The sequence below is a fragment of the Dipodomys spectabilis genome, unplaced genomic scaffold (genome assembly GCF_019054845.1).
Source record: "Dipodomys spectabilis isolate Male_0828 unplaced genomic scaffold, ASM1905484v1 ptg000231l, whole genome shotgun sequence".
Classification (NCBI taxonomy): Eukaryota; Metazoa; Chordata; class Mammalia; order Rodentia; family Heteromyidae; genus Dipodomys; species Dipodomys spectabilis.
Genome location: NW_024870908.1, coordinates 2,685,736 through 2,704,592, shown reverse-complemented (window position 1 = coordinate 2,704,592; position 18,857 = coordinate 2,685,736). Strand labels below are relative to the sequence as shown.

General features: G+C 51.0%; 1 protein-coding gene across 1 annotated transcript in view; it reads right to left on the bottom strand.

Moving 5' to 3' along the window:
- Zc3h7a (zinc finger CCCH-type containing 7A) overlaps positions 1-15,236 on the bottom strand; it is a 34,568-nt gene extending 19,332 nt beyond the window's left edge. Inside the window, exons 1-7 of the mRNA XM_042698248.1 lie at positions 15,197-15,236; positions 5,676-5,777; positions 4,740-4,779; positions 3,128-3,325; positions 1,356-1,514; positions 1,054-1,134; positions 920-958 (exon numbers count right to left, since the gene is read on the bottom strand). Coding sequence (XP_042554182.1) covers positions 920-958; positions 1,054-1,134; positions 1,356-1,514; positions 3,128-3,325; positions 4,740-4,779; positions 5,676-5,743 — 585 coding nt within the window. The 5' untranslated portion in view covers positions 5,744-5,777; positions 15,197-15,236. The remainder of the gene's footprint in view (positions 1-919; positions 959-1,053; positions 1,135-1,355; positions 1,515-3,127; positions 3,326-4,739; positions 4,780-5,675; positions 5,778-15,196) is intronic.
- Positions 15,237-18,857: the final 3,621 nt, after the last annotated feature.

Genomic DNA, 18,857 nt, shown 5'->3' with positions numbered 1-18,857 from the left:
ACCTTCTCAGCCCCTGCTCCTTTTTTTTGAGGAGGAATCTCATTATATGTGGGCCCATGCAATCCTCCCGCCTCAGCCTCCCAAGGAGCAAGGATGAGAGGGCGTATCAGCCTATCTGGCCACCACCACTTATTTTTAGTGGCCCACATTGCTCAAAGGCCACTCGGAGCCAGGCACTGGTGGCCCACATCTGTAACCGGCGACACAGGAAGCTAAGATATGAGGATCACAGTTTGAAACCAGCCCAGGCAGGAAAGTTCATGAGATTAATCACCAATTAATCACCAAAAAGCTAGAAGGGGCACTGTGACTCAAGTGGTAGAGTGCTAGCCTTGAGCAAAAGAAGCTCAGGACAGTGCATAATCCCTGATTTCAAGCCCGGGACTGACAAAAAAACAAAAAACAAAAACCACTTGGCTGAACACCAAGGACTAATCCAGTCACCACTCCACTTCTAATCCCTTCGCCATGGCCGCTGGCATCCTAGCTACCCTAATACAAGACTTGGCTTAAGCTTGAAAATCAAACTACAATGAAATAAAGAAACTGTAACTTGTCTGGGCACTGATGGCTCACTCTATACGAGCTTCCTAGCTTCTCAGGAGACTGAGATCTGAGCATCTTAGTTCAAAGCCAGCTCTGGCAAGGAAAGTCCATGAGTCTCTTATTTCCAATTAACCACCAAAAAGTCCAGAAATGGAGCTGTGGTTCAAAGTGATACAGTTCTAGTATAGAGCATAAAAGCTCAGGGATAACATCTAGGTCCAGAGTTCAAGCCCTGGAACCTGCCAAAAATAAAATATAAAGTAAGTGACAGGAAGCTATGGCCTGCTATGAGCTTGTGGAATTAGGAGGCTCACACTAAAGAGGTGAACAGCAGGACTCTTAAGGTAAATTCTGACACAGACAGTGACTTTACCTTAGTAACTTCATCCCCAGGGACTGCTTTCATTGAGAGCTGGAATAAAACCAGGACACATCTTTAGAAACACAATTGACTCCAAGTACTAAGGCAAAATGAAGACGACCTTAATGCGGAGAACTCTAGCTTACCTCAGCTCTAACGTATGCTTTCCTTATTTTAAATCCCAATTTCTGAGCTAGCTCTTGTGTTAGTTTGATTACATGTTCATCCTGAAAAAAAAGACAACATGTATAATTCATGGAAAGATACCCGGCTAACCGTGCCGGAGAACAGGGAAAAGAGGCGCCATTTCCCTGTCTACACACTTGTCCTGCAGGCTGGCAGCTATGTAGGAAATTTAACCTATTCACTGCCATTCCTCGAACTGGGTATAGGAGAGCAGGCCAGAGGCAGGTGGGAAAATAGATGAACTGGAGTATTAGGTGCATACCTGAGGCACTGCTAAGGAGCACTTGGCCACCGCATCATAAGCCTCTCGGTACCTTCCCAAGTCACTTAAGGCCTTGGACTTGCGATACAGAGCCTTGCAGTTACCGCTATTGAAGCTGAGGACAGCGTTGCAGTCTTCCAAAACCTTCTCGTGGAAACCCTGAGTGGAAGGCCAGAGAGAGTCAGTGCCACACCACACTCCTGTGTGAGGCCCTTCACCCACACCCAAAGCGTTCGTTTCCTGTGTGGATGATTTTTGTTATAAGATTCCAAATACACAGAAATAAAAAGAATGTCAGGGGGCTGGGAAGGTGGCTCAGTGGTAGAGCGCTTGCCTTGCATGCATGAGGCCCTTGGTTCGATTCCTCAGCACCACATAAGCAGAAAAAGCCGGAAGTGGCGCTGTGGCTCAAGTGGTAGGGTGCTAGCCCTGAGCTGAAGAGCTGAGTGACAGCGCCCAGGCCCAGAGTTCAGGCCCCATGACCGACAAAAAAAAAAAAAAATGTCAGGGACTGGGAATGTGGCTCAGTGGTAGAGTGCTTGCCTAGCATGCATGAAGCCCTGGGTTCAATTCCTCAGTACCACATACACAAAAAAAGCTAGAAATGGAGCTGTGGCTCAAGTGGTAGAGTGCTAGCCTTGAGCAAAAGAAGCTCAGAGACAGTGCCCAGGCCCTGAGTTCAAGCCCTATGACTGTTTAAAAAAAAAAAGTCAGGAACATTTGCATGTTACTACTTGGCCATGAATGCTCAGGTCCCCAAGAGATAAAGTTGGGTGACATGGCTGGTGCCCAGTGCCCCTCCCCATCCTAAGAACCCCTGGGTTGTCACCTTTCTGAAGTACATTAAAAATGTCATGGGTAGGGGCTGGGAAGTTGGTTAAGTGGTAGAGTGCTTGCCTCACATGGATGAGGCCCTGGGTTCCATTCCTTAGCACCACATAAGCAGAAAAAAGCCAGAAATGGTGCTGTGGCTCAAGGGTAGGGCACTAGCCTTGAGCTGAAGAGCTGAGGGACAGCACCGAGGCCCAGAGTTCAGCCTCCACTACTGACCAAAAAAAAAAGTCATGGGTAGCTAGGCGCTGATGGCTCACGCCTATAATCCTAACTACTGGAGAGGCTGAGATCTGAGGACCACTGTTCAAAGGCAGCCCAGGCAGGCAAGTGGAAGTGGAGCTGTGGCTCAAAGTCGTAGAGCACTAGCCTTAAGCAGAAAAGCTCTGGGATAGTGCCTAGGCCCTGAGTTTAAGTCTCATCTCATGACTAGCAAAAAAGAAAGACGAGGAGGAAGAGGAGGAGGCGGAGGCGGAGGAGGAGGAGGAGGAGGAGGAGGAGGAAGAGGAGGAGGAGGAGGAGAAAAAAAATGTCATGGGTGAGCACAGGTAACAATAAGCTGTGGTCTTTTTATGGGGGGGGGGGGGGGTGTCTGGTCGTGGGGCCTGAACTCTGGGCCTGGGCACTGTCCCTCAGCTCTTCAGCTCAAGGCTAGTGCTCTACCACTTGAGCCACAGCGCCACTTCCGGCTTTTTTCTTTTTGCTTATGTGGTGCTGAGGAATCGAACCCAGGGCCTCAAGCATGCAAGGTAAGCGTTCTACCACTGAGCCACCTTCCAAGCCCTATGCTGTGTTTTTTAAGAAAGCTAGAAGATGGCTGGGGATATAGATCAGTGTTAGGGTTCAAACACACATCCCATACCCCACATACACAGAGAAACGTTACATATCAATGAGGAAGATCTTCCCTCTAGAAACACTGTTTCAAAAAACACACTCACCATATTAGAATAGCAGGCAATACGATTTATATGCAGTTTTTCAATGATGTCTTTAGGGATTAAAATGTCTTCAGACTTTGCATAATCAGCTATATTCAAGGCTTCTGTATATTGGCTTATTGAGCTAGTCCAATCACGTTCCCGATAAACATCATTTCCTTCATTAAAAAGATTTCTCACAAGAGCACGCAAATAAACCTAAAATGAGAAAGCTGCCTCTGTAAGCAAGATGGGGGTCTAAGTACCCTCTATGGTTTAAATGTAACACTTCTCAGAACCCATCTGACAGGGGCAGGGAAGCAGCTAAGATGCTGGGACGGAGCCATGGGTGACTCCTGGTAGGGACTCTGACCTTTTTAAGTCAAGAGGCGCTGGTGCCCATCTCTGATTTTGAGCCTACCACAGCAAGATCGCTCCGAGCCAGGTCCCGCTTACACAATGAGGAACATGTCAGCACATGGCTTTACACTAACCTCACCTCTGACAGAAGACATGCATATGTAAATGAGTGCCTGTACGTGCGCATGTGTGTCAATGGACAGTTTCTAGCAGGAAAATACTATTTATCCTTTTTTCTTTGTGTGACTTTTGGTTTTCACAGCTTTGAGACCATCTATCTGGCGTCTTAGGTAAAGCATTTGGCTGGTTATTTACTGGTTTGGGGGAGGGATGGGAGCTAAGTCATTTTCTTTAGTAAGGGTGGACATTCTCTGGGTTGGTACTGAAGTTTTGTCTGTCATTGCTAAGGTATTTCAAAAGTCCTTTTCCATCAGAAGATATCACAAATAGTCAAAACTTTTCTGGTCTAATTTTATGAAATCGTGTCTAAGCTGACTAGATTAACAGCTAGTAGGACCGTGACAGTCTGTGAGCCCCTGCCCCATGTACAAAATGAAAGGGATTCTTTCAATACTTCCTGACTCCGCATCAGCATGGAGGCAGGGAAGAGGAAGAGGAAAGAACTGAATGGAAGAGGAAGGGAAGAGAGAGCCGGTCAAGGCACTAAGATGACAGGTAGTAGCACCAAATCCTCAGAGATGAGAAGCCATGGGTGACCAGCTGCTGGTTATTGCTCAAGACTCAAAGAGCTGGCCATTATGTCCTGCAGGCAGGGCTGCCCACCATGAACCCCTCCCATTGAGCTATCCAGATCGTCTGTCCTCCAAATAAAAACCACACACCCAACCCTCTCCTCTCCAATCTTGCACCACTTATCTTTGGTAAAATGAGGGGCAGTTTTCAAGAAACTAAAGATAAACTAATTCCAAGGATACGAACTCAGCAAATACAGGGTAACTGTCCAAGTATACCTCCACAAAGGCTGCCTAGCAGAGTTTGGCAAAGTTTTCCATAAATGCTAAAACAGTGATTATTTTAAGCCTTTTTGGGCTGTATGATCTCTGTCCCAATGGCCACATTGTCACAAAGGCAGCCACAGATAATATACCAACAGCAGCATGTGGCTGGGACATTTCAATAAAACTTTATTTGTGAACAAGGGCAGCTGTGCTGATCTGAGCCACAAGATCAGAGTGTGGCAGCCTCTGCTGAAGATTACAGCTCCCCAGCAATCCACGCCCAACCTCCAAGCCCACCTTCCCAGGGTCATTACCGCATATTGTTCCTGGGTCCCTGGGTATGACAGTGGAGACCTAAGAACAAGAAAAAAAGTCAGAACTGGGCACATAGCAGAACATGTTCTTAAACACATGTTCTTAAACTGTGGATCCAATCAGCTTGCTGCTGGCACAAAGCACATTTGAGTGTGTGTGTGTGTGTGTGTCTGTCTATGTGTGTTTACGCGTGCACGCTGATCCTGTGACTTGAACTTGGCCTGGGTGCTGTTCCTGAGCCTCTTTGTGCTCAAGACTAGTGCTCTACCACTTGAGCCACAACATCACTTCTGGGGACTTTTCTGCCCAGGCTAGCTTTGAACTGTGATCCTCAGACCTCAGCTCCTGAGTAGCTAGGATTACAGGCCACTGTCGCCCAGCTCCATAAAGCACTTTTTAAAGAAAGATTCACATCTCCTTTACCAATAGTATTTGTTGTGGTTGTTATGAAGAAAAAAAAATCTAAGTTATTCCTGTTATTTTCTTAAGTATACCATGATCCTTTCAAATGTACTTCTATTAAAAGAAGGCCTAATTCTTCAAATACCAAAGAGGTTAAAAATAGTTCAGAAGTACTAACACTATCTGATCCAATTTACTGGAGGACAATGTCTCCTTCTGATCCGCCCGCTTGCCCCCCACCCCCAGGGCTGTCACCCGTCACTAGCACATTTCCTAATGTCAGAGGACCTCAGCACTCCGTGCAGACAGACGGAGGAAGACAAACGCAAAAACACTCCAGTTCTGTATTGTGGACGCCCTCAAAACCAGCAACAGCAAGGCTCACTTCAGAGCACAAATGTCACGTCTAACCCCACTACCAGGACCTGTTACACTCTAGCAAAGTTCTCCATGTTGGCAAAAATGTGCAACCCCCCACCCCAGACAAGAAGGCCCGGAGAAGGAGGCAGGACACGCGTGCTCGGCTCTCTTACTGGATGAACTGCAGTCCTTCCGTGATGTTCTGCTGCCTTCTCCTCCTCTCCTCGGACACGCTGGACATGTTACCCCGCACATCCGCTTGCTAGGAGCACGGTCTGCAAAGGAACAGGACACACATCCCATCAGGCACCTGGGCTCTTGGATCACCTTCACCACACCCCTAATTCACCACCCCTTGAATGAGTGGTGGACACACCCATCTCCAAGTTAGGCAAGGGTTCTAGACCTCCCCCCAAGAACCCACAAATTTCTAAACCATTTCTGTGGACACCCTGAAAGTCACTCCAAGGGGAGTTTCCTGGATGGAGGGCTTGTGTTCACCCCAGCATTGGCAGATGTCAGGAGGGTGTGCCCGCACAGAGCAGGGCATAGCAGGCACCAGGCAATTCCTACAAGTCACACACTTGAGGGAGTGTCAGCTCCCCCAGGGCTGGTGCTTGGCGCCAGACAAGTGCCATCAGGATGTGGCAGCTCCTGACTCCAAGTCACCCCACCATCTGTGACAACCAACAGGTCGCCACGTATCGCCAAGTGTCCCTGGTGACAGGCAGGGAAGGCCATCTGGGATGTCCGACACTGAGATGACACTCTAGTACAAAAATCACTGGCTTGGACCACCTTGGGGACACAAGGTGGAAGTCCACGCCCACCAGGGCAGCCAGGGGGACACAAAGCGGAAGTGCCCCCACCATAAGCGCAGAGCTGGAACCGTTTTGATACAGACACCCCTGGAAGTTTTCCTTGTAAATCTGTGAGGCAGATAACTGCCTGGAAAATACTGCCAGTTCTAAAGGTCTGCTATGCGGGAGACAAGTTCTAGGTGTGCTGAGGTGCTCACAGGAGAAAAGCAAGATGCCTGCATTTGCTCTAAAGTATCCCAACAAGCTACACAGGGGAACAGAGGAAGACTTCAGGGTGTTGGGAAGTGTGGACAGCAAGCACACAATTTTCTTTATTAAATTTCTCAGTCCTGGGGCTTGAACTCAGGACCTAGGTGATATCCCTGAGCTCTTTCACTTAAGACTAGCACTCTAGCCAGGCGCCTGTGGCTCACGGCTATAATCCTAGTCACTCAGGAGGCTGAGATCTGAGGATCATGGTTCAAAGCCAGCCCGGGCAGGAAAGTCTGTGGGACTCTTATCTCCAATAAACCACCAGAAAACCGGAAATGGTGCTATGGCTCAAATGGAAGAGCGCTCGCCTTGAGCTGAAGAGCTCAGGAACAGCACCCATGCCCCAGAGTTCAAGCCCTACGACCGGGAAAAAAAAAAAAAAAGGCTAGCACTCTGCCACTTTGAGCCACAGTGTCACTTCCAGTTCTCTGGTGGTTTATTAGAGATAAGAGTTTCACAGACTTTCCTTCCTAGCCTGGCTTAGAACCATGATCTTCAGATCTCAGCCTCCTGAGTAGTTAGGATTACAGGCGTGAACTAGCTAGGATTACAGGCTGGTCCTGGTGCTTGAACACAGCACCTGGGGTTAGTTCCTTATACTAATCATGTGGTTTTGCCTTTATAAGCTTTGTATTAACTGCATTTGAGGCTGTAAGGTTTTTGAGACATGAGTCCGCTCACAGACACAGGCTTGGAAGTGGCATTGCGGTTCAAAGTGGTAGAATGCTAGCTTTGAGCAGAAGCTCAGGGACCCACACGCACACACACACACAAGTTTAATATGACAGTGAAAAAGAGTGTCTCATACCCTGTCACCTTTGGCCACCACATTAAGCCCTCCCCAAGGGCAATCAACCGCTGTTTCGCCTGATTCACCTGATGAATGTGACACCGACACAGGTTGCAATCCCATGCGTGTGCAGATGTGATGCCCCCAGTGCACAGGCACTGATGGGGGGGGGGGGATGGAGCTCATCCTGTGGCACGGGACAGCACCATACCAACGGCGACTTCCTGGAGGCAATGTGTGCTACAGTTATGTCACCCATGTGGGGAGCAGGACTCTGTGTTCTACTTTTGCAATTTCCTGTGCGTCTATAATTATCTTCAAGCAAAAAGTTGAAAGGACATGTGTTGTTTTCACACAATCCAGGGCTGTGAACGGGGCCTGCACTTGGCTTTCCACATGAAGTGGTCGGTCACTCTGTGTTAGTACACGTGTGCTTCCCTAACCTAACCCGGCCTGGGGCAGACATTCTTGCTGTCCACACCCTGGAAGCTTAGGAGGCCTCAAGTGCATGTCTTTCTAAGAACTTCTGTCAGATAAAGGGCTTGGGTATGTTTAGTTCCTGATGTCAATCAGGGAATTTTTTTCAACAAAGGGTTTATTATTTATTTATTTGTTCACTCATTCATACATTTATTTATTGGGCAATACTGAGACTTGAACTCAGAGTCTTGCTTTTGCAGGCAGATGCTCTACCACTTTACCACTTCAACAGTCCCTTCCTTTTTCTTTTTCTTTTTTTTTTGTCGGTTATGGAGCCTGAACTCCAGGCCTGGCGCTGTCCCTCAGCTCTTCAGCTCAAGGTTAGCACTCTACCACTTAAGCCACAGAGTCACTTCTGGCCTTTTTTTCTGCTTATGTGGTGCTGAGGAATCGAACCCAGGGCTTCATGCATGCAAGGCAAGTGCTCTACCACTGAGCCACCTTCCCAGCCCTCCCTTTCTTTTTTCTTTTTTTTTTTAACCAATGCTGGCACTTGAACTCAGGGCCTAGGCACTGTCCCTGAGCTTCTTTTGCTCAAGGATAGCACTCTACCACCTGAGCCACAGCACCACTTCTGGCATTTTCTGTGTATGTGGTACTGAGGAATCGAACCCAGGGCTTCATGCATGCTAGGTAAGCACTTTACCACTGAGCCACATTCCCAGCCCCCACTAGTCTCCTGTATTGCTTTACCAGAAAGGGTCTAGCTGGACACGCAGGTGGCTCATGCCTGTAATCTTAGCTACTCAGGAGGCTGAGATCTAAGGATTGCTGTTCAAAACCAGCCTGAGCAGGAACGTCTGTGAGACTCTTATCTCTGCTAAACTTCAAAAAAACTGAGCTCAAGTGGTAGAGTGCTAGCTAGCCTTGAACAAAAGTAGCTCAAGGACAGAGCCCAGACCCAGAGTTCAAGCCCCTGGACTTGTATACTTGTACACGGGTGTGTGTGTGTGTGTGTGCGCGTGTGTGCGCGCGCGCACGCACACGCACACGCGCGCACACACACACACACACACACACACACACACACACACACACACACACACACACAAAGGGTATCACTTGCAGCAGGCTGGCCTCTATTTGGGCTCCCTCTGCTGCTGGGATGTGAGGCACAAGCAGCCATGACCAGCCACTGACTGACAGATAGCCTTTCAAATTTAGGCTGGCCTTGAACTTATAATGCCTTAATCTCCACCTCTCAAGTAGCTATGATTACAGGCTTGAGCCTATGCTACATTGTCTTTCTCAGTCCTGACTCTATGAACAACTGCTCTGTGGGGAATGAAGGAGGGGAGAAGGAGGACTCACACAAGTCCAGAGGCCTCGGGTTGACCAGATAGACAACTCACAAGAGCAGAGAGGAAGGAGCATGCCTGGCAGGGAATGGCCAGAAGCAGAGAGGAACCTGAAACCACGGGGGCTCCCCAGGAGCCAGAGGGTGGAGAGAAGGGTGGAGGGTGAATAGCTAAGTAGGAGTTAGGGCCACTAAGTGAACTAAAGCATCACAGGCTGGAATTCCACCTTCCTGGCATCAGCTGACTTCATCTCCTGCTCACTAAGAAGTTGGAGAAGGGTAGAATGTACCCCATATGCACTGTGACTCTGAGTGTGGTCTGTGCCTCCCCTGCAAAGCACGTCTGAACGCCTAGTACAGAGCAATAAGAAGATGCCCACACGAGACGCATGCACCTCTGGATGAGAGAAGAAGCAGGCTGAGGTTAGAGAAAACCCCAGGGCTGTGTCTGTACCGCACGGAGACGGGAGGGAGCTGGCTCCCACTGGCTCAGAGCTCTCGGAGAATTAAGTCATTTAATCCTGACAAAGTGAAGCTACAGGAACCCAGAATCCTGGGGAGGAAGTGGCAGAGCTAGCTAGCTTTCCAAGCCAGACAGGCTGGCCCCAGGCCGGGGCTCTGCCCAGGCAGAACCCATCTCGGGTGGCCGGGGCTGGATGCTGACAGATGAGCGAGTACTTTCCACACTCCCTCACCATGTGTGCAACAGACCCGCTCAAGGCATGCCACACGGAGCAGATGGGCACAAGCAAAGGGCTTTGCCAGGAAAGCAACACCAGGACATGGGTGTCGCGCCAGGAAAGCTTTCCAGGTGTTCAGATGCCAGTCCTTAATACAAAGCAGCCTGCCTATGAATGTGTGGCAGAGCACCTGCCTAGTAAGTGTGATGCCTGTAGTTCAAACCCCAGTACTGCGGAAATTGAAGATCTTAACACTGACCAGAGGAGTTGCAGGGAAGGCAACACAGCGTTGATACTCTTGCCTAGGAAAGTATTCTTGACTTTCAAGTGAAAAAAAAAACATTAACCAGGAGTCTGCCTTCCATTCTACAGCTTCTCTTCAACAACTGTAAGGCATCTACTGCACAGTTTAAGTAACATTACTGACAAGCCTGTCCAGGAACAGGGTCCTAGCTAATCCTCCCAACACTTCCCAGGGTCTGGGGGTGGAGTGGGCACGGTGCCAGCTTAATGGGCTGCAAACCAGGTATAGAAACATTACTGTATACATTTGCCCACCTTCTTCTAACACTCTAATGGACAGTTTGTGGAAGTTTCTCTCTTCTTGTGAAAAAAAACCCAAAAACTTCCTGATGGAGGCTATGGCATCCAGCATCAGGTAACTTCCTGATGGAGGCCATGGCATCCAGCATCAGGTAACTTCCTGATGGAGGCCATGGCATCCAGCATCAGGTAACTTCCTGATGGAGGCCATGGCATCCAGCATCAGGTAACTTCCTGATGGAGGCTATGGCATCCAGCATCAGGTAACTTCCTGATGGAGGCCATGGCATCCAGCATCAGGTAACTTCCTGTCCCGCCCTTGCTCCAGCATGTCTTCTTTTCTTTCTTTTTTTTTTTTTTGGGGGGGGGGGGGGGTCCGGTTGTGGAGCCTGAACTCTGGGCCTGGGCGCTGTCCCTCAGCTCTTCAGCTCAAGGCTAGCACTCTACCACTTGAGCCACAGTGCCACTTCCGTCTTTTTTCATATGTAGTGCTGAGGAATCGAACCCAGGGCCTCAGGCATGCAAGGCAAACGCTCTACCACTGAGCCACCTTCCCAGCCCCCAGCATGTTTTCTTGATGGAACTATTTACTTAGAAATTACTGGTAGAGGAGCTGGGAAGGTTGCTCAGTGGTAGAGTGCTTGCCTTGCATGCATGAGGCCCTGGGCTGGATTCCTCACCACCACATAAGCAGAAATGGAAGTGGCGCTGTGGCTCAAGTGGTAGAGCTCTAGCCTTGAGCTGAAGAGCTGAGGGACAGCGCCCAGGCCCCTACTTCAGGACCCACGACCGGACCCCCCCCCCCAAAAAAAAAAAAAGAAATTACTAGTGGAGCCGGGCACCGGTGGCTCACGCCTATAATCCTAGCTACACAGGAGGATAAGATCTGAGGATTGCGGTTCAAGGACAGCCCAGGCAGGAAAGCTTGTGAGACTCTCATCTCCAATAAACCACTAGTAAACCGGAAGTGGCGCTGTGGCTCAAGCGGTAGAGTGTTAGCCTTGAGCTGAAGAGATAACGGACAGCACACAGGCCCAGAATTCAGGTCCCACGACCAACCAAAAAAAAAAAAGTACTGGTGGAGGTAGGGTGCTGGTGGCTCACACTTGTTTTCCTAGCTACTCAGGAGGCTGAGCTCTGAGGATCACAGTTCAAAGCCAAAAGCAGCCTCGGCAGAGATCTGAGGATCACGGTTCAATGCCAGCCTGGCAGAAAAGTCATGAACTCTTATCTTCAATTAACCACCCCCAAACTGGAAGTAGAGTTGTGGGTCAAAGTAGTAAAGCACTAGGCTTGAGCAAAAAGATGTAAGAAAGAATACCCAGGCCTGGAGTTTTAAGCTGGTAGAAACTGGACACTGATCACTAACACCTGTAACCATCTGGAGGATGGAGCTCTAAAGCCAGGGGAGGTAGAAAAGTCCTATCAACTACATCTTTAATATGACCAGCACAATGTGGCTCAAGTGGTAGAGCACCAGCCTAACAAGCACAAGGCTGAGTTCAAATCCCAGTACTGAGATATATACAGAGACAGAGACAGAGAGACAGAGAGCTAGAGAGAGAAAAAAAGGGAAGGAGGGGGAGAAAGAGAGATTTTGAGATTCTGTAAAGTGAAACGAGTGCTGGCCAACCAAGTGGTTCACAAGGACACTAAGTCTCATCCACACTCTCTTCCAGAGACTCAACAGGAAAGAGCCCCAGTGAAATCTGATAATCGGACTTGCTTGGGGTCACACAGACCCCAAGATATGCCCAGGACCCTCAAGAGGTTTTCCTTCTAGAGTGAAACGTACACCCCCACCCCCAACCCCACAAGGCACTCATCTCCCTAGCAAATGCCTCAGAGTGCAAACTCCAAATGAGGATCTTTCATAAAGTATAACACTTGTACTTTTCTTTTTTTGGTACTGGGGATTGAACCCAGGACATTGCACCTGCTAGGCAAGTGCTTTGCCACTTGCCACACCCCAGCCCACGCCTGCACTTTTCTATTGGCCAAACAGCAATGTTCTGCTGGCCCTGCCTTCCATCCATGGCTCCTGAAGGCTTCACGGGCTCCGTGAAATTAATTAGCACTAATTAGCCAACTAGACAACACAGTACTGAACTCATAAAATTCAAAGGCAAAATTTGTTGTCTGGTTTCTTTTTTTTTTTAATGATTCTTTTTTATTGGTCATTCTCTTTTTTATATGTTTTTTTATTGTAAAAATACTGTATAGACCGGTTACAGTTACATGAGTAAAGTAATGAGCACATTTCCTATCAAGCATTGTTACCTCCTCCTTTGTTTTTCCCCTAACATCCCTTCCCTCCCCTAGTCTGGTTTCTTTACATTAACAAAAAACACCTCACTTAATAAGACATGTGACTCAGGAGACTGAAGTAGGAGGACTGAGAGTTAGAGGCCAGCCTGGACTACACAGCAAGACTCCATTTCAAAATAAAAATATTGTGCCAGGGAGGGAGGCAATGAGAGAATTAAAACAGACAAAGGGTCACTGGCATTAAATTGTAAGTTAATGAATACATAATAAATAGTAGTTATGGGCTGGAAAGGTGGCTCAGTGGTAGAGTGCTTGCCTTGCATGCATGAGGCTCTGGGTTTGATTACTCAGCACCACATAAACAGAAAAAGCCTGAAGTGGCACTGTGGCTAACATGGTAGAGTGCTAGCTTTGAGCTGAAGAGCTCAAGTACAGTCCTCAAGCCCAGAGTTCAAGCCCCACAACTGACAATTAATAAATAAATAGTAATTATATATGGCTTTTTCTTGATCTGAAAACACCTCAAGGGGCTGGAAAGTTGGCTCAGTGGTAGAGTGCTTGCCTCGGATGCATGAGGCCCTGGGTTCGATTCCTCAGCACCACATAAGCAGAAAAAAGCCGGAAGTGGCGCTGTGACTCAAGTGGTAGGGTGCTAGCCTTGAGCTGAAGAGCTGAGGGACAGTGCCCAGGCCCAGAATTCAGGCCCCATGACCAACAAAAAAAAAAAAAAAAAATGAAAACACCGCAAGTTATTGCTAATATTTTACACTTTAAAGAACACATATTTCACCTCTAAGATTCAAGAGAAAAACTAATTTCATCTACACTGAGCACTTGAAGATATTATCTAGACTTTCCTTGCATACTTTGTTTGAAAGCCCATTTCAGAGGACTTGTGCAACCAGTGGCAGAAATATTCCGTTTCTACTTCTTTTATTACAATGTTCAAATCTTCCCAGCTTTAAGCGTCTATCCTAACAGATTCCTCCACCTGCAACACTGTTAACGCAACCCAAATCAGCCAGAAGTAACAACTGATTCTCTTACTAGCAAAACCTGACAAGTGTCCCCAGAATGACAGGAAAGAGGGTGCAGGTCAGGGTGTAACCCCCAAGCATGCACACACAAACACACACCCACTTACACAGGCACACACCTCAAGCCACAGGTACACAGCAGGGCAGAAGCCTGCTGTTCACGTGGACAACAGGAAATCCAATGTGGCTTTGTGGAGAACACACGCACGTTGATAATATTCATCATTAGATTCTGAACTCATCCGACCAGTCCAGCACATAACAAGGGGAAACTGTTCTCCAGACAGAATTCCACCACTAGGCCCGGTGCCCGTGGCTCACGTCTGTCATCCAAGCTACTGCAGGAGGCTGAAATCTGAGCATCGCGGTCCAAAGCCGGCCGGGGCAGGAAAAAGTCCAGGAGACTCCTATCTCCAACTAAGCGCCAGAAAACTCTCAGAAGTAGAGCTGGCTGCTCCAAGTGGTAGAGCACCAGCCTTGGGTGAAAAAGCTCAGAGACAGCGCCCAGGCCCTGAGTTCAAGCCCCACGACCCACAAAAAGAAGGATTTGCACCTTGCAAACCGGGACACACCACCTAGCAACTTCAGCTCTCCAGATCCACCGGGGTGGGGTGGCACCCATTCCCGAGAGGCCTCCAGCAAGCAGGGCCTCCGGCGGCTGCACCCCGACGCCCAGGCCCAGGCCCGCCACACACGGTGCCAGCCCGGCCCGGCCCCGCTCAACCGTCCAGGCGCCACGGATCCAGCGGCTGCTCCACCAACTCCGGCGGGCACGCGAGTGTGCAAGCTGACCTTTCTTCTTCCCCATCCTAAACCTCTGACAGCTCAGCCCGGCCCCATCTCCGTTCCAGGCCCGGCGCGCCCCCGTCCCGGGGACACCGACCCTTTCGGGCGCAGCATCCCCCACCCCACCCGGAAGACGCCCCACGCCCAGGAAAGTCACCCAATCCGGGCGCAGGCGCCGCCGCGCCCCGCCCCCGAGTGACCACACCCCTGCGGGGACCACCCCGACCCGGCCCGGACCGGCCCGGCCCGGACCGGAAACGCGCGCTGATGGGAACTGACAGGTCTCCGTGCCCGCCCGGCGCAGACCCCCCCCCCGGCGGGGCCCGCGGCCAGCCCGCCCGCCCGAGGGGTGCGCCTCGCCGTCGAGGCGGAACCCACTTGCCGGGCATCCTTCCCGCCCCAGCCCCGGGCGCCCCCACGCCCACCCAGCACCCCCGGGGGCGGGGGGAGGGGGGACCGTCACGGTATTTCAAGCGCAGTAACTACAGAGAGGACGGGACGGGGTGGCGTCCTTCCCGGCTGGGGGGGGGGGGACGGAGGGAGGGGGCGCCCTGCTGCCTCCGGATCCGGGGACGCGCGCGACCCTCCCGCCCCTCACCCCCGTCATCCCCGCGGCTTCCGGGGCCCGCGTTCCCCGCCGCGCCCCTCCCCCACCCGGCCCGGACCCGAGCGGCGGCGGCGGCGGCGGCGCGCGAACGCGGGCACGAGCACGCGGCGGCGCGCGCGGGACCTCCCCCTACCTGCGGGAGCGCGCGCCGGGGGCGGCGGGACGCGGCGGCGGGGGGCGCGGGGGCGATGGCGGCGGAGGCGGCGGCGGCGGCGGCCCGGCGCTCGCTGGCTCGTCCGCTCGCACGCTCGCAGCTTCCCTCGGCCACCGCGGCGCTGACGGCGGCGGCTCTCCCGGCTGCGCCCGCGGCGGCGCCCCCTGGCGGCGGGAGGCCGCGCCCCGCGTCCGGGAGCCGCTGCCATTGGCTGCGCCCGGGAGCGTCGGGCCGGAGGCGGAGGCGCCACGTCGGGCTCCCGGCGGCGGCGGCGGCGGCGGCGGCGGCGGAAGCGACGGCGGCGGTTAGTCGAGCGACGGGCTCCGGGTGTGCTGGCCGGGGGAGGCGTCCGGGGGTCGCCCGAGTCCCCGCGGAGCTGGGCCGCCGCGGCCGCCTGTGTCATCGCTCCGTACCCGGGACATCGGTTTACCCAACCGGACAGAGCCCCGCAGACCGCGCCCGGACGCCCGGTGCGGGTAACGCGCACTTAAAATAGTGAATGACAGGAGAGGAAACCGGCCCTGCGGGTGGCGGCCGGGGACGGGGACCGGGTGCGCGCCCCGCGCCGGCGCCTCCCGCCTGCAGTCCCAGCTGCTAGGCTGAGATCGGAGGATCGCGGTTCGAAGCCAGCCCGGGCAGGAAAGTCAGAGACTGTGGCTCCAAGTGGTACAGCTCTAGTCTTTGAGCAAAAGAGCTCAAAGAGTCCAGGCCAGGAAAGGCACACCGAAGGGGAGAGGGAGGGGAAGAGGGAAAATGGGCCTGGATGTAACTCAGTAGCAAAGGACTTGCTAGACCATGTCCTGGGTTCGAGCCTCAGTATCAAAAATGAAAAGACACCAAAAGAAGAGAGAAGGCAGCGTTTTGCTTCTCAACCTACATCTGATACTGGGTGGCCACAGTGTATCAGTTCCCTGCTTGTATTTGTGAAAAATGTCACTTTTTTTTTTTTTTTTGGGGGGTCCGGTCGTGGGGCCTGAACTCTGGGCCTGGTTGCTGTCCCTCAGCTCTTCAGCTCAGGGCTAGTGCTCTACCACTTGAGCCACAGCCCCACTTCCGGCTTTTCTTTTCTGCTTATGTGGTGCTGAGGAATCGAACCCAGGGCCTCAGGCATGCAAGGCAAGCGCTCTACCACTGAGCCACCTTCCCAGCCCCAAAAATGTCACATTTAATAGGCAGGAAATTATTTAATTCTACACCACCAGCCACCCACCCACCCACACACACCTGAGGCGCTTCTGAGAGAGGAGGAACCTTGGGAAGTGAGCATTTTCTGGTTTTCCAGATCCAGGTCCGATTCTCTTCTGCAGCCTCCCAGGCCCCAAAGTTGGAGTGCAGGCTCCATTTTATGGCTTCTGTCTTCGGTGACCTGATGGCTCTTCTCCCTCCATTCTGACTCTTGGAATGACCCCAAGATGCCTCAGCAATGGGGCCTCCAGGCTCTGACACTCAGGTCACCTGGAAGTGCACCTTCTGTGTCAACTACCCTCAGGGCACTTGGTTTGAACCACCGTGTAACAGCAATGGTTTCTTCTGGCAAGATCCTAAGGCTGAGGATGTAGCTCAGTGGATATGGCCCTTGATTATCATATGCAAGGCTCAGGGTTCCATCCCCAGAAGCACAAACAGCAACAAAAAGACATCCCTACCGATTCTTCAAAAGCTATTTGATAGCCACACACAGTAGTACATGCCTGTAATCTAGTATTTGGAAGGCTGAAGCAGGAGGATCTGCCATTTGAGAACAGCCACATGAGACCCTGTCTTTAAAAAAAAAATGCTATTTGAGGATTTCCTCCCAGGTGTGAACTTGGAAGTGGATGTTAGAATAGGAAAGGGGCAGGGGGAGCCACTAGGCATATTGACTCCTGTTCACAATTCCAGCTAACTTGGCAGATCAGAAAATGAAAAAAAAAAAAAGAGGGGAGAGGGAAGAAAGAGAAAGAATATATGTTTTTAAAAGTCAATGTTTATTAGTATTTAAAATATGCTGAGACCAGGCACTGGTGGCTCACGCCTATAATCTGAGCTACTCAGGATCTGAGATCTGAGGATCAAAGTTCAAAGCCAGCCCAGGCAGGAAAGAATGTGAGACCCTTATCACCAACTATCCACCCGAAGACTCAAAGTGGTGCTGTGGCACAGGTGGTAGAGCACTAGCCTTGAGCTGAAGAGCTCAGGGACAATGCCCAAGCTCAGAGTTCAAGCCCCGCAACCGATAAAAATAAATAAAATACACCTAGAAGACTTAAAAACTTCAAGGGATGTAAGATGCCCTGGTCCAGTCTGGAGTGACATGCAGATGTTCTGATGCTCAGGACTCTGCACTGTGTAGGGGACGCCTGCCCTTCACCTGTACTTCCAGCCCGTCTCCTGAATCCCTTCTGGTCTTCACTGGCTCTGAAGAAAACTAACAGGCTGCTAAGGACAAGGAGGAAAACACCTGCTGCTGCCATAGATCTTCCAGCAGCCAGGCTTATACAGTGGTCCAAGGTGTTCTACATGAGGATGATTCCAGACCCAAACCCAGCAGTCCCATGCAGGACATGAGCTAGGGTCCTCCAAATGTGCCTCAGGAGGACCACTGGATTGGACAATGCAATGTTTGCCTGCAGCTGTTCAATGAAGTGGATCAATGAAGGAATCTCGATCAATTTTTTTTTGGGGGGGGGGGTTGGTTGTGGGACTTGAAACACTAGACCTGGGGCACTGTCCCTCAGCTCTTGAGCCCTGCCACTTGAGCCACAGGGCCACTTCCAGTTTTCTGATGGGCTGGCTCAGATCTCAGCCTCCTGAGTAGCTAGGATTACAGGCGTGAGCCACAGGCACCCGGTATGCCTTCAATATTCTCCAGATGTGGAAGACTCCTAACAAGGAGAAACTGGCCACGAATGCCACAGTAGTTTCTAATAGGAAAACTAAAGGAAGAATCTGTCTACTCTGGTTGATCTTCATTGCTGATCAAGTGCTGGTGGTTCATGCCTGTAATCCTACTCAAAGCCTTAGATTTAATAGAGGTTTGAAGCCAACCACACAACCATCTGGCTCCTACTTAGACACAGGTTGACCAGTTACATGTGTCTAATGCCAAAAAGGTGCTGATGAGGCCACTGATCCCTTATTTGATGAAACTGTACTTGCTTACTTGGCCATTTTATGACATTGGGGCTTGAACTCAGCCTAGAACTCACTTTTCACTCAAGGCTGGCTTCCTACCACAGGAGCCTTATCTCTAGGTCTGGCTACTGCCTAGCTAACTGGAAAGTCTCTTGGATTTGTCTACCCAGCCTGGCTCTGAGTTTAAGTGCTTAGATCTCAGTGCCAACTGGCACTAGAGCCATTGAGAGTCTTAAGTATTTAAGTCTTTCTAGCTGGATGCTAGGGGCTTACCCCTGAAATCCTAGCTACTCAGGAGGCTGAGATCTGAAGATCACAGTTCAAAGCTAGCCCAGGCAGGGAAGTCCTGAGACTATCTCCAATTAACTACCTAACAATGCGAAGTGGAGCTCTAGCTTAAGTGGTAGAGAGCTAGCCTTGAGTGACAAGGAGGAGCTCAGGGACAACACCCAGATGGAGTTAAAGCCCCAGGACCAGCACAATTTTTTTTTTGTGTGGGGGGGGGGGGCTTATGTGGTGCTGAAGA